Source organism: Typha angustifolia, chromosome 4, assembly GCF_048772165.1.
Source record: "Typha angustifolia cultivar Huaian chromosome 4, ASM4877216v1, whole genome shotgun sequence".
NCBI lineage: Eukaryota > Viridiplantae > Streptophyta > Magnoliopsida > Poales > Typhaceae > Typha > Typha angustifolia.
This window is the reverse complement of record NC_133242.1, coordinates 9334880-9351000: the sequence shown is the minus strand read 5'-3', so window position 1 is coordinate 9351000 and position 16121 is coordinate 9334880. Positions and strand designations below refer to the sequence as shown.

Below are 16121 nucleotides of genomic sequence, written 5' to 3'. Positions count from 1 at the left end.
AGATAAGTCTACTTTTGTTTGCGTTCTTGGTGCAATTATGATTTAGTTAGAGATATGAAAATGTGTTTAAATATTCAGCATGAGGACTTTACTTTTCGATATTTGGGGGTGGAGCTCTCTCCTAAGAGGTTTAGAGTTAGAGACTAGGAAGATACTACTGCCAAAGTTGGCAGTAGACTTGCGTTGAGATAATTTATCTCTTCCAAGAAGAGTTGTGCTCATAAATTCTACTATTAGTGTTATTCCTACTTTCAAATTGAGTAATGTTGTTATGCCGATTAGTATTATTGATGATATTACCATGCGGTTCTCTCGGAGAAATCTAAGCAAGCTAAAGCTTTGCATTTAGTTAATTGGAGTATTGTAAACTTGCCTAAAGATAGAGATGCATTGAATATTAGGGATCTTAAAATTGCTCGGTGGACTTTTATGGCTCCAAAGAATTTTTAGATGCTTAGATATGATAATGCTATGTGGCTTAGGTTAATGGTTTTTAAGTATGAAAAGTTTAAATTATGGGGCAAACGGAAAAAGATAACATTGTTTTGTGTTTTTATAAACATTTATATAACTCTGCTATTCAGCTAAGGGATGGTTCTACTCATTTTATTCGGTATGGTAGATCAACTATTATCTATCAGGTTTCATGGACTTTCACTTTGCCAATTGCTTGGAAGCTAACTTACTTAAATATGGATATTAAGTTTGGATCTAAGAAGGTGATTAGATTAATGCGTCGTGGCATCTAGAATGACGGTAGAGTTTATCTTTAGTTTGGACCGCTGTTTGGAACTTGATTTTGGATATACAGTAGCCAAGATTCCCTACACGGTACTCTTGGATATGGGAATATGATGATAAGGGCCTTCTAACTGTGAATTTTGCTTACAAGTTTCTTCTTAAAAAGAAACTCTTTAAAATTGGGATTTCTTATGGAAAATAAATGTTGCCTTGAAAATTAAATAGTTTTTATGGAAACTTATGAGGGGAAGATTGTCGACTAAATATACTCTTTAAAATTGGCATTCCAGTGAACCCTAGATGTAACATGTCTGGTTCTGGTTTAGATACGGAAATCATTGAGCATATTTTTATTGATTACAACATTGCCCGTTGTTTGAGGTCTCTTTATGACTGCCTTGGGAAATTCGATATAATTTTAAAATTCAACATGTCTATCGAATTGCAAACAAAGTAGCTCATTAGTTAGCAGGCTACAGTAAATGTATAGATTTCACTTTTTGTTGGGATAGCTCAGAGATGCCTGAATTCCAATCCATTTTGAATAGTGACGCACTTGAAATGGGTATTTTTTTGGGTGCTGGTAGGATGTATTTTGAGCCTCCGTCTTTCTTAAAGCAATCTTCTAATTTCTTTTTAAAAAGAAATATATAATTCATCTCATCTAACTTTGCTTGTTAGATTGTTGCACAAAACTTCTCACAGCCTCTTCTTGAGCTGGTAGATTTCTGAATTATAAATCGAACTAGTTAAAGTTTGGTGGGTCATCAAATCCATCCTAACCCGTATTATCTCTACTAATAGGCAGTCAAAATAAATAACCAACTCGGGCCAGAGCCTCATTTTTAGGTTCGAACTCAGCCCAAGTTTTAAGCGGGCTCCCTGCCCTACCCTATTAACTCTATCCCACGGCCATCGTAAATCCTCTCATTTCTCGTTCCGCCACCTCTGCTCGAAGGCTGCCCGCCGAAGCAACGGAGAGTCGGAGACACCGAAAGCTGATGCTAGAAAGCAAAAGGAAAATCGGACGATAGGGAACTCTTGGCTTAGGGTTTCGTCGCCAATGCAATCGATTCCTGCTGCTCGTGGGGTGAGTTGATCTCGGGGTGATATGCGATTTTGGTTTCTTGGGGTTTTCTTTCTGGTGGATTACTTTCTTTTGTCTTTTGGAGTGGAGATTTTACCGATCGTTCTTCTTTTTCTTCGTGTTTCGGGTGCAATTATTTAGAGAACGTCTCATTATAATTCTCTTAGATGGATTCCTAAACGTAAGAGGTGCAATTGTTTGCCAGTCGACTGTGATAGTAACTCTCAAGGTTTCGTCTTTGCTCAATAATTTACACTGAGACTGCCCACTATATTTGTAATATTTCGTCGTAATGGCATAAATTGTTTGGTCTACTTAAAATGTAGTGCAAGTTTATACGATTCATTTTAGTAATTTTTCACTAGCTTCTATGTGTTCTCTAACTAATTTTTGCAATCTATTGCAGGAAGTTCCTCCATTGAATCTACCTCAACTTCTGGCCATATCTTGTTAGGTTTGATCAATTTGGTATTCGCCCTTAAATCCCACTACCCAAAACTGACTCCAAATCGGAGAAGCAAAACCACAACCGGCAATGGTACCCAAACGCCTCCCGATCAACTTTCCCACAAGCTCCTCTTCCCCTTCTCTTCTCCATCTCCTATCCAATCTCTCCAAAATCCCATCTTTGTCAAGACCCTGCTCTTCTCTCCCAGTTCCAGAAGCCAAAAACCCTAACGACGACGTTGCGACAGTTTTTCACATCATCTCTACCTCCTCCTCCACAGAGTCCATGGCGAGATCCCTCAAGGAGTCCAAAATCTTCCTCTCCAACGATTTGATCGACATGGTATTGAAGAGAGTCCGGTTCAGCCACGGAAACCCCTTCCGCACACTCGAGTTCTTTGATCTGGCGGGGAAGCGAAAGGGGTTCTTCCACACCTCCTTCTCATATGACACTATGTTGTATATTTTGGGTAGGAGTCGAAGATTTGAAGAGAGTTGGAGGTTGTTAGTAGAGATGTGGCGGAAAGATCCTACCTTGATCACTACTAGAACCATTATGATCATTCTTGGTAGGATTGCAAAGGTTTGCTCGGTGCGGCAAACCGTGGAGAGCTTTCGGAAGTTTAAAAAGCTTGTCATGGAGTTTGACACTGATTGCTTCAATGCTTTGCTGAGGACTCTTTGCCAGGAAAAGAGTATGAATGATGCAAGGAATGTCTACCACAGCTTGAAACGGGAGTTCAAGCCAAATTTGCAGACTTTTAACATACTGCTTTCGGGGTGGAAGTCAGCAGAGGAAGCTGAAGGGTTCTTCGCAGAGATGGGGGAGCTCGGAGTGAAGCCGGATTTGGTGACTTACAATTGTTTGGTTGATGTCTACTGTAAGAACCGTGAGGTTGAGAAAGCACAAAAGGTGTTTGATAAAATGCGGGAGGAGGATATTTGTCCGGATGTGTTTACATACACTAGCTTGATAGGCGGTCTGGGGTTGATTGGTCAGCCAGACAAGGCTAGGGAAGTTTTGAAGGAGATGAGGGAGTTGGGGTGCTATCCAGATGTTCCGGCATATAATGCAGCTATTCGTAATTATTGTATTGCAAGGAGGCTTGGAGATGCATTTTCCTTGATGGATGAGATGGTGGCAAGGGGCTTAGCACCAAATGCTACTAGCTACAATCTGTTCTTTCGTTGCTTCTATTGGGCTAATGATCTCGGAAATGCTTGGAAGTTGTATGAAAGAATGCGGTCTGAGGGGTGCTTGCCGAGTACACAGTCTTGCATGTTTCTTATCAGGTTATTCCGTCGACAAGATAAGGTGCAAATGGCTCTTGATTTGTGGAATGACATGGTCGAGAAGGGGTTCGGGTCGTTCACATTGGTGTCCGATGTTTTGTTTGATCTCTTGTGTGATGAGGGAAAGTTGGAAGAGGCAGAAAGGTGCTTTCATCAAATGGTTGAGAAGGGGCAGAAGCCAAGCAATGTTTCATTCAAGAGGATTAAGGTTCTAATGCAGCTTGCAAACAAGCATGAGTCTCTGAAAAGATTATCAGAAAAATTAGCTTTCTTTGGACAATTACCACCACATGATGAGGAACGAGTAGATGAATCATTTGGAAGACTGAGCCCTGATCTGCATCCTGTTGAACTAGCGGGTGCTTAATATATATACCTTGGCTTCTTGATCATGTAATCTTTGTTGAAGAATGAATATTTGATGGGAGGATTGTGGCCTCGATATTTATTATGAGATTAACATTCAAATGAAATGATTGAATTCATTTCTGTCCTGCAGATATACATGTTCAAGAAAGCGATAATCGGTATTGGTTGGAGTTGGCTAAGCTCTGAATTAACTCTCTTACCATATCAAGTCAATGTTTCATAAAGCATGCATTCTTGGGTGAATGTTGCTGCTTTAATCTGATAAATGGATGCAAAATGATCAGTGGTATGTGGTCTTGTCGAGAATTATTCTTTGGCTCTCTGAACAAGCTGCTGCTGCGACAGTGAACAGGAAGTTGTTAGGATGAAGGTTTGTCCTTGTTATCTCTACCTTTCCTTTTCAACAGTTCCATATCTCCAATTAATCACAAAGTAACGAAATATCAAATAAAAAGGATTGGCCTCCTTGTATACTGAAGAAAACCAGACTTGATTATAGCCCCAAGTTTGAGTATTTATTGGTTGTTGCCTAGAAGGCTGAAAACAACTTGATGCGTAACAACATTTGGTGCTAAAGATTTAGTATTATAATTTAGAAATAGGAGAGGGACTGCAGAAGTTGGAAGATGTTGTACAACTGAAAACTACTTTATGAATAACATGGCCTCTGTCTGCTACACTTGTATACCCTTTTGGATAAATATCCTATTGAAGCTTTTTTTACTAGTCTAAATTATCGCACGCATTTTCATGCTTTTAATTTTTATTAATCTGTTCATCATGGAAAAAATAATTCTGATAGATAATCAGTCACATACTATCAGTAATATTCCATTTCGTATTAATATTGCACCTTCACTAATTTGCTAAACATTACTGTCTTATACGTACTTCTCTTTGCTTCCTTGATAGAGATGAATAGGAATATATACTTGCAGATAGCTACTGAAGCTTATTGGACCTATTTAATTTTGTCGGATTTAAAATTGATTGGATCTTTTTAGTAATTTAGATTATATCGTTTATAAGATTCAATATAAGTAGTTTATTTGTAATCATTGATTCATTTATCAACAAAATTAAACTAATTATTGATACATGCATGAAATATTTATGAATCGGCTAATCTATTTGATTTATCCTCATTCAATCCGATTTAGACATCCAAACAACCCTTAGAATAGGATCATTTTGAATCAAACAAGGGTGAAATTTTAATTAGGATATAATATCAAATGAAGGCCTTCTGTTTATTGGGACTTAATTCAATCAGTTAACTTGAGACAAATATTAAATTTTTAAAAAAATGATACATAAATATAGTCTAATGCAAATATGACAATATTTAGAAAGGCGGTCACGGATAGCGGGCGGTCACCCTACCGCCTAGCGCTAAGGCGGAAGGCGGGTGACAAGGCAGTCTAGCATTTTTATATCAAAAAAAAATATATATATATATATATATAACATTCATTATTTTTAATACTAATTTAGTATATATAAAATTTATAATGATGCAATATGCTACAATATCAAATAAGACAATCATAATTATAACAAGTTCTCAAATATCACAACTAAATATCCAAAACAAATAATATGATCAAAGATTTAAAATTATCAAATTCATAACAAGTTTACAATCATCACAATCCAAATATCTAATAAGTTCACAATCATCACAAGAATTATATTCTTAACAAATTCACATTCAAAATTAAACTTCTAGTCTTCCTCATAATCTTTGGGTGGAGCTTCATTTGCCAATAAATTATTATCTAAATTATTATCAAGCTTTAGCTCAATATTATCATTATTCTATATTTCCTCGTTTGACTGGATCAATTGCTTATTTAGAAAAGTGGAAGGAGTGCTACTAGTAGTAGTTTGAGCAACTTTAGCACTCCTTTTTGATAATAAATTTTTTTTCACACTTGATGCTTCTGTCACCATCTCCTAAAGTTTAACCTAGGAAGACCTTTTGCTCTTGAGGATTATTATCCAATCAATCAATTATATTATTTCTCTCTTTTGAAGTCATAGGATCCTTCTCTTTTGCTACATATCGATCTTTCATTTTTGTATCAAATTGTATATAAACTAGATTATTCAATTTTTTCACTTTCAATCTATTTCTTTTCTTTGAATGAATTTGAAAACAAATACCAAATTAATATGAGTCTATTATAATTTAGAATTGACAACTTAATCAATATAATGATACATTACCCATTTAAATGAGCTTCTATTTCTTTCACATCCAAATGAGCTACATGTCAAATTAAGAATTTTAACTGTCATATTTTTCATATAAAGAGTGCCAGCTCTATATACACTTTGCTAATAAGCTAATAATTATACAAATTAGAAAGTAATTTAGTAACATATTAACATATATAAGTGATAAGACTAAAAAATATATACTTTATTACATATGTTAAGCTATTAAATATATCTGGGTTTAATTCATCATTATTAACTTGTCTTGCCAGTCTTGCTAGTGGTCTTCCAAATTTTTAATAGCATTCTTATATGCTTTTATCTCCATATTTATAATGTGTACTTGAATGGACTGATTTGGATAGAAATTCTCAATATAACTAAGAACATCATCCATTATATTTAAACCACTCTTCATTTTATTATAATTTTTATAAAAGTAGTATGGATTTAAATGATATTTAGCAGTATGGAGATGTTATCAAGTTTTTTATTGTGTAGTGATCAATGGCATCGAGGAAAGGCTTGAAAGAAGTCTCATTATTATTGAAAATAATCTTAATTTCTTTCTTAGCATTTTTTAACCCATTATATATAAATCCCATTAGTGACTATTTTTCACTATCAACAACTCAAAGCAACTTCACTATTTAGCGCCTATGCAGCTCGCCAAGGCGGCTAGCTACCTTTTGCCAATGCATTTCAGCATAGCGGGGCGGTCGGTGCGCCCTACCATAGGAGTCGCAATGTCGGCTGCCTATTCCGCCTTTCAAAACATTGGTTTTTTTTGCCTATTGGTTCTAACGATCTAGGGTAGCAATATGGATACCTTAATCCAAATAAAAATGATGCTAACACAATGTAATGCAAATTTTGTGAGGTCGCAAGGAAAGAAATTAGTAGATTCAAAAAGCATATTGCACATATTAGAGGTGTTATTGTGTCTTCTTCAAAAGCTACTAATGAGGCAAAAAATGTTATTAAAGAGCATATAGAGGCGAACAAAAAGAGAAAAGAGGATAAATCAAAAGAGAAAAATTGAGAGCAAAAGTAAACATATTTGAAGAAGAGAAAGAAAGAAATTTAAATGTTGGAAGTAAAAGACCAAAAGTTGCAATTAGAGAGTCGGAGAAGATGGTATAAATAAGTATAAAAGATACTTTTGCAAAAGAACAAATAGATAGAGTGCTAATGTACTTAGCTCATTGGGTTTATAAGTGCGGCATTCTCTTTAATGGTGGCACTGATAAATGCATGATTAATGTGAGCCACTTTTAAAGAAGGAAGTGGCTAAAACAGATTTGAAGAACCATAGAGATACATGGAAGAAAAATGATTGTTTCATTCTGACTGATGCTTAGACAGATTGAAAAAGAAGAAGCATTATGAATTTATATGTCAATTGTGAGCTAGGGGTTAATTTTTTTATATTCAGTTGATTGTTTTAAAGATTCATATACAGATTAATACATCCATCATATTGTCGTTAAAGGTATTAAGGAAGTATGAGAAGAAAATGTATTTTAAGTTTTGATTGATAATGATGTCGCTAATTTAGTAGCTGCACAGTTACTAAAGCAAACATATCCTTATATATACTAGACATCTTGTGCTGCTCGATGTATAAATTTAATATTGGAGATAATATCAAAGGAAAGAAGGATTAAATATTCAATGAATGTGAGAGGGAAGTCATTGTTTTTATTTATGGACATCTCAAGATATTGACTTTGATGCGTCAGTTTACATAAATAAAGGAGATTGTGAGACTCGGGGTTACAAGATTTGCCACTTCATTTCTTACATTACAAAGTCTTTTGGAAAAGAAAGAAAAATTAAGGCTTATGTTTAGTTGAGGAATATTCAATATGCAAATGGTCAAAAATTGCTAGGGGAAAGAGAGCTTGAGCTTACTCTACTATTCTCAATAATTAATTTTGGAGGCAAGTGTCATTATCTATTAAAATTTTCTTCCGTGGTAAAGTTGCTTCGAATTGTTGATGGTGTAAGATTTATATATAGTGAATTGAAAGATGCTAAGAAAGAAATTAAAAATATTTTTAATAATAATGAGACCTCTTTTAAGCCTTTCTCGATGCAATGGATCACTACACAAATAGAAAGCTTGATACACATTTTCATGCTACTACATATTATTTAATTCATACTACTTTAATAGAGATTATAATGAAATGGAGAGTGATTTAAATATAATGGATGGTGTTCTTAGTTATGTTGAGAATTTTTATCCTTATCTATCTATTCAAGTGCATATTACAAATGTGAAAATGAAAGCATATAAGAATGTTATTGAACATTTGAGAGACCACTAGTAAGATTGGCAAAAAATAATAATGATGAATTCAACCTAGGCATATTTTAATAGTTTAAAATATGTAATAAATCATATATTTTTTAGTCTTATCGTTTATAAATGTTAATATGTTACTAAGTTATTATCTAATTTGTATGGTTATTAGCTTATTAGTGGAGTGTATATGGAGCTGGCATCCCTTACCTGAAAAACATGGTAGTTAAGATTCTTAATTTAGCATATATCTCGTTCAGATGTGAAAGAAATTGGAGCTTATTTGAATAGGTAATATATCATTGTATTAATTAAGTTGTCAATTTTAAATTATAGTTGACTCATATTAATTTGGTCTTTTTATTTCAAATTTATTCAAAGAAGACAAATATATTGGAAGTGAAAAAATTGAATGATCTAGTTTATGTACAATTTAATGTAAGTTAATGAAAGATTGAAAGATAGCGAAAGAGAAGAATCTCGTGGCTTTAAAAAAGAGAAATAATGCAATTGATTAGTTGGATAATGATTCTCAAGAGCAAGAGGTGAGATCTTCCTAGGTGGAGGGTTGACTTGGGAGATGATGACAAAAGTATTAGGTGTGGAAGAATTTTTATTATTAAAGAGGAGTGCTAGAGTTGCTCAAGTTACTACTAGTAGCACTCCTACTTCTCTAGATGAGCAATTGATCTGTTAGATGAGGAAACAAAGAATGATGTTGAGTTAGAGCTTGATAATGATTTAGATGACAATTTATTGACAAATGAAGCTCCACTTGAAGTTTGTGAAGAAGACTAAAAGTCTAATTTTGAATGTGAACTTGTTATGAATGTGATTCTTGTGATCATTGTGAACTTATTATTAATTTGGATGTGATGATTGTGAACTTGAACTTGTTAGATATTTCGATGTGATGATTGTAAACTTGTTATGAATTTGATATTTTTAAATCTTTGGTCAAGTTATTTGTTTTGGATATTTGGTTGTGATTCTTGTGAACTTTTATTGAATTTGATAATTTTTAATTTTTGATCATTATTTGTTTTGGATATATAGTTATGATATTTGTGAACTTGTTATAGTTGTGAATTATGATTATGTTATTTAATATTGTGGCATAGTGCATCATTATAAATATTATATATACTAAATTAGTATTAAAAATTATAGATTTATTATATATAATTTTTTTATTTTTTTAATAAAAAAATGCTAGTCTGTCTTGTCACCTACCTTCCTCCTTAGGGCTTAGCGGTGAGGTAACCACCGGCCATTTGCGGTAGCCTTTTAAAACATTGCAAAAAACTCAGATGATGTTGATTCAGCCACAGATATTGTTTGAGAGGAATTAGTGGCCATATCTAACTAGCTATAGATGAAATTGGGCAATAAAGGTAAAAAACAAACATAATTCATATTTCACATTTTTAATTCGTCCAAACAATAATTAGTAAAACACTAATTAGTGATGACAACTCTAAAAATGTAATCAGTAAAAAACAAAGAGTAAAACACTAAAACAGTAATCAGAAACTAATTAGTAATTACTGTTCACATGAATCAGAATCACATTTCAAAATCCTAAATCCTCTAATCAGGAATTAATATATACTTAATAGCAGGCAATCAACTGTAATTCCCCCAATTAATAATGCAAGACAGTGAAAAAAATAAAAAATCAGTAATCGTAAATCTTAATTCAATAATTCAAAAACCAATTAGGCAATTAGCAATTAACTCCTCTAAATTTCTTATTAATTCCTAAGCTGGATACCATAGCAGATTAAGAGTAAGCAATTGAAAAATTAAGCTAGGGGAAATTAGAAAATTAAGCTAGTAAGCTCGGGAAACTTGGAGAGAGAGAAAGAGAGAGGGAGAGGGAGAGAGAGAGATGCACGTTGTTGGCCGCTGCCTCATGATGCCGCTCGCCACCTCTACTGTGCGAAAGACCTGTCGTCACCTTCACTATTGCCGGCCGTGGAAGGAAAGTAGCTTCTAGGGTTTACAGCGAGAGAGAGAGAGAGAGAAAGACGAGAGAGATTACCGATCGAGAGGAAAGACGAGAGAGAGGAGTTGGATATTTTTTTTATATATCGGTTAGTTATTAAACCCGATTCACTATAAAACCCAACCTGTTTCACTTAATATCTACATTCGACTTTGCAGGCTAAAGTGCCGGCTTGCTTTCTCGGGCTGCCTGACCCATATTCTCAGGCCACACGGCTGGCCTAGCGCTATTTAGCGCCTAGGCGGCCTGCTAAGGGGGCAAGACACCTTTTGCCGACGCATTTTAGCATTGTGGGGCGGCCGATGTGCCGCCCCGCCATGGCAGCTACCTATTCCACCTTTCAAAACATCGAGAAATGGTAGGGATAGTTTGATTATTTTATAATTTGAGGTTAATTACACTTAGTCCCCCTAAATAATTATTGTTTTCCACAAACATTTGAACATTTTTTTATTACTGCATAGACTTTCTTACCTAAGCAAATTCTTAATTCAGAGAATCCGTGTAGTTACTTTTTTTCTTTGTTGAGAGACCTATGTGGATATTTTTTTTAGTTTAGGGGTTCTATGTAAAAAAATGGTAATAGTTCAGAGCGTGAATGTGAAAAACTATGATAGTTCAGGAGGGTTAAGTATAATTATCCTTATATAATTTATTCATAGTTTGATGCTAATGAAACAGCGTTAATTTTAGATGGAAAATGTAACTGTTGCAGTTTGGCTTGAATCATAGAAGGTTAAGTACTTAAAAATGAAATACAAGGTGGTAAGCTAAAAATTGATCTAAATCAAGGGAGTAAACTGTAATTTACCTTTTTTTTAAAATTTATTTTTAAGATCCATATCTGACTTAGTGGATCAAATAATTCTGGATATAATTCTAAATCCTATTACAGCCCTCTTCAGTAGTAATCACTGATCACACCTCTCTCTCTCTCTCTCTCTCTCTCACTTTGTCTCACCAACAAGATTAGGAGGAGCAGAAGAGGAGAAAGGCTAGGGAGAAATGGAGGCCACGAAGGGAGTGGTGAAGCACATCTTGCTGGCCAAGTTCAAGGAGGATGTCACACCAGAGGATGCCAACCTTGTCTCCCTCAAAGAACCCATGAAGAGTTGAAGACCTTCCATTGGTATTCACCAATCTCAACCTCTGTTATTTTCAATCCATTTCTTACTAAGACTTCTCTTTTTTGTTCAACTCTATTGTTTCATCAGTAGGATTTGAATCTGGTCTTTGATTGGTTTGTGAAATTTGTTATATTTGTGATGTTGGGTAATAGGGGCAATTGGTCGATTCCTTGCATTATAATATTTGTGACATTGTTTATGTGGGTAAGTGAAAAATTGTTACTTGTTGGGGGAAAGGAGGGTTTCTGGAGAAATTGGAGAATTTTAGAGAGTTAGTTCGATTTAATTATATATATATATATATATATATATATATATATATATATATTGTCAAGAAGAATAAGATCAAATGTTCACTAGAAATGTCTTAACAACTTTAGGATTATTGTTTTTCTTTACGTTTGGCGAAATGTTTTAGATCTAGTCTTTAGCATACTTTGCATGTTAAGTTCTTTTGTCTCTGAAGTAAAGGTCATACATTCCTTTATGCTTGTAAAGCATCGCAACTTTGCCTGTTATGTTCTTTTTTTCCTCATTGTTATTGTTATTACTCATCTTGGGAAAACTCGTGGTTGATGCAATTCGGTGAGCTCACATGGGATCAGGTTTCATAGAAGTTAATTATTGTTGTATTAGAGAAATGCTCTATCTTCTAAATTTCCATATAACAGTAATAGCCTCCTATACATAAATTATGAAAAATTTGTAGCAATTTTTAGACTGAGAAGATCTTCTGAAGCATACTTATATGGGCTTAAAGCAGTAACTGCCGCCTACCAATTGCACCCCCATGATGAGCAGCAGAGCCTCTATAGTTTGCAGCATGCTGCAATTTAAACCATTCTTAAAGGCTTGAATTAGTTGATGAGATATAAGAAGTACCTGAAAGTCACTTCTGCTATGTGCTAGCAGGTGTAATTCGTTAATGCTGTTCACTGACTGATCCAGAACTATATTTGAGAGTTTACTTATTGTTGCTCACTTGCTTATATTTGTAGATCTATGATAAGCTAGTCCGGGGACTCAATCTTGAGGAATAGCCATTTACATAGTTGACTTAAAATTGTTTACAAGGCTAAAAATTATAGGGAATTTTTTTTTCTAATTACTACTAAAAGCTTTCAAAATATCATAATTACTTATTGCCACCAAATCTTTGTACTCTTCAAAAATGTCATTCCATTAGTTAAATTTAACTAATTATAATTAGAACTGAACTTAGATTAGAGAATAAACTATTTTGCCTTTGTATAAAATTTAAGTTATTTTTAAATTATTCAAAAGCTATCCAATACAACCCAATATCCTAGTACAAGAAAAAAAAATATCTTTTTTAATGCAAGGCAAAATTATGGATTAATATTTTACGCTCTAAACTTTAAGAAAGAAGGATATGTTAGTTATTTATATATTTGTTAACTTTAATGAGAATCTGTCATGAATATTCTGTTAAAAGCTAATCATAATGTCAATCCTAGAAGAGTCTAAAGATTTTAATGGCAATTCTGATATTTTCAAAGTTTTAAGTGGCAAGTATGTAGAAAACCCAAAATATAATTATATTTATATATCATATCCTTCCTACTTTAATCTTTCTGTGCTGAGTTTACAAATTTTATGAACATCTAGTTGTCACATGCATGTCATAGTCAATACTTGCATGAACCCCTTGATCTTATTAAGTAGCATGGCATGACGTACTTAGCCAAGCTTTAGAACCTCTAGAGGTTAGAAAACCATCTGCGGCCATGTAATTCAGGAGCTTTATACATATCAAGAATGTTGAATGGCATATGAACAGAATTTTTTGCAATAAATAGTTGTAGTTGCAACTCTGGAAAATAGAATCTGATAAATCTTTTCTTACATAGAGTCATTAAATTTATATGATATGTGCTATTGTATAAAATATAGATTTTTTATGGGTTTATTTCTGTTATTTTTTTTATTCTTGCTCGAGCCAGATGGTGAAAAATGATCATGTTCGGTTCCTTCGGGGTATTGCAAAATAAGTGGTGGTACATCCCTCATTGATAATATTCGGTCCAATCATATGCAAGCTCAACAGTCCTCATTCTAATATAAACTTGGTTTGATGTTTATACCTTACCTTTGTGACTTCGGGCATATTTGGTTGTCTCATGGGAGTGGACCCATGAGTGGACCACTTTAATTGTAAGTGACGCTTAAAGTTAGTCAGCACCTTCCAAAAATTGAAATAGATCCTCTTTATCGTGCAAAAATGTTGTCTCATATTTGCTTGTCTCATGGGCGTGGTGGACCCATGAGTGGACCACTTTAATTGTAAGTGAAGTTTAAAATTAGTCGTCACCTTCCAAAAATTGAAATAGATCTTCTTTATGGTGCAAAAATGTTGTCTCAGTTATATACATGTCTACTGATATGCAGGGGAAGGGATGTGAGCATAGAGAACTTTCATCAAGGTGTTACGCACTTTTGTAAGTGCGGAAGGAATTGCTAAGTATGGGGTGCATGTAGAATTTGCTAATTAATTCCTGGCTGCGCTAGAGAAGCTTATTAGTGTCAACTACAAGCCAACAGTAGTTAATCAATGACAAGACAAAGGTAGAGAGTGGGTTCCCCCTTTTCTTCCAAGTCCTTGAATTAATACTATCTTTTGCCATATTTGAACATGTCTCTGGGAATTGTTATGGTGACTTTTGTTCTCGAAATTCTTGTACTACCTTTTGTAAACTAATGTTAAGTTATATTATTTGCTTCTCACTTCAGCTTCCTAAATTTTGTGATTTTATCACTCACTGCCTCACTTGTCATGAACCCCAGAGCTAGTCTTATTTTTGATAGACAGAACTCTCTTTCCAGGTTGGTCTATGTGTTGATGCATTTAGATGGGCTTTGAAGTTTGTTTATTTATCTGTAACTGTGTTTAGTTATTTGTTCTATTGTTGTAGCAGTGGTCGAAGTCAAAGGAACCAATATAGATGTGCAGGTTTTCTGGTTCAGATATGCTTCTTTCATTGAATCTTTACATTAAAATTGCAAAGAAATTAAACATTCTGGAAGAGCCAGGTCCAGTTGACCTTGATCTGTGCTGCAACAAAATATGATTCCTATTATGCTAGCAGGTCGAGCATATGCTGACTTTATTTGCATGTCTCTTATTATGTCTCTGTTGAATCTTCATGCAACCAGAAGTAATTTTGTTCAGCTCTGAAGCTGTAACCACTTTATGTTCAGTTCTCCCAGTTTATCTTATCTTTATCTGGATCTTTTTTTCTTTTTCTTTTTATTTTTTTGAGGAATTGAAAGTAAAATACAAGGATAAAATATTTATATTATAAAAATGTGATTTATATTTTATATCTATACTTAATTTACTCATCTATATGATAACCATTTCTTAAAAACAAATGTTAATCCCACAGTATTCTTTTGAGGAATAAAAAAAATGTGATTTATTAAAGAGAAACTATTCAAAGCTATTGATCAATGGAAGCTAATAGAAGGTATGGATCTAGACACCAACCAACATTAATAAATTATTGCATGCATGAGACGTCACCATTAGACTTGTTAGAGAAGAATATGAGCAAAAGTTTGACAATCTCCGTATTCAATTCTGGATCATTATCGACATCGATAGTTTGAATTTAGATTAATGTAATATAAACGTGGATGATTTGAATATTAGGAGCATGGTGATGGTGGTAGAGAGAAACATCCATCCACCTGTTCCTCACCTACGCTCAATTCTATTGGCTTCCTCTGTACAATTAATTCTAATCCAGATCTAAATGATTCCATTCAAACATCCTTTGGGTCCCCATAATCGTAGTAGTAGGAAAATTTATAGATTGCACCCTCTATTTTTGTTATATGACATCTCTATTTTATTTTGTATTGTTTAGAAAAAAAAGAGAGAAAATTAGCATATAATACCCTACTTTTTAACAAAATTATGATTTACATCCTATATTTCTACTATTAATTAAATCGAGCCTTATGATTTAACCAATATGTGTAAAAAAAGACCCTATATTAGATTTGAAATAACACCGCGATAATATTACGTTAAGTAGAGATATTGTATTTTTAAAATAACTAAAATATCCTAGTATAACTTAGTTGAGGGTATTTTTATAATTGTCTTAGTATAGTTAACTTACGCTAGAGATTTGGTTAAGTTTAACTAATAGATCTAACAGTATGATATTTTCTACATATATTTGCTAAATTATTAAACCCGATTTATAAAAAAAATAAAAATGTAGGATGTAAACCATAATTTTCTTACATATAGGGTGTTATATATAAATTTTCCTAAAAAAACAGAATCGTTAATGTCCGAAAATTGAGATATTCATAATAATAAAGATAAAATACATGGTGTTATCTATAAATATGCCAACACAATGAAAAACTAACAAATAGGCATTAGTGTGGAGAGAGATTGGATTCCAATCTAGAAAATAGTTGCATTTGGTACAATGATCTGTCATCCCTCCCATGGGAAGCAATGAGTGGGGGGATTGTGGGTTG

General features: G+C 33.7%; 1 protein-coding gene and 1 pseudogene across 3 annotated transcripts; both read left to right on the top strand.

The window, feature by feature from the left end:
* Positions 1-1640: 1640 nt before the first annotated feature.
* On the top strand, positions 1641-14345 carry LOC140759450 (uncharacterized). Of its 3 annotated transcripts, none has more exons than XM_073096018.1 (5): positions 1641-1831; positions 2235-3927; positions 4068-4307; positions 11447-11602; positions 14010-14345. In XM_073096018.1, exons 2-3 carry the CDS (start codon positions 2364-2366, stop codon positions 4121-4123), a joined length of 1620 nt encoding a protein of 539 aa, XP_072952119.1. In that variant the 5' UTR covers positions 1641-1831; positions 2235-2363; the 3' UTR covers positions 4124-4307; positions 11447-11602; positions 14010-14345. The 3 variants fall into 3 exon arrangements, with proteins under 3 accessions (XP_072952119.1, XP_072952118.1, XP_072952120.1); XM_073096017.1 differs by having other exon boundaries at positions 11442-11602; XM_073096019.1 differs by having other exon boundaries at positions 2235-3961; positions 11442-11602.
* On the top strand, positions 11479-14345 carry LOC140759451 (stress-response A/B barrel domain-containing protein HS1-like; annotated as a pseudogene).
* Positions 14346-16121: the final 1776 nt, after the last annotated feature.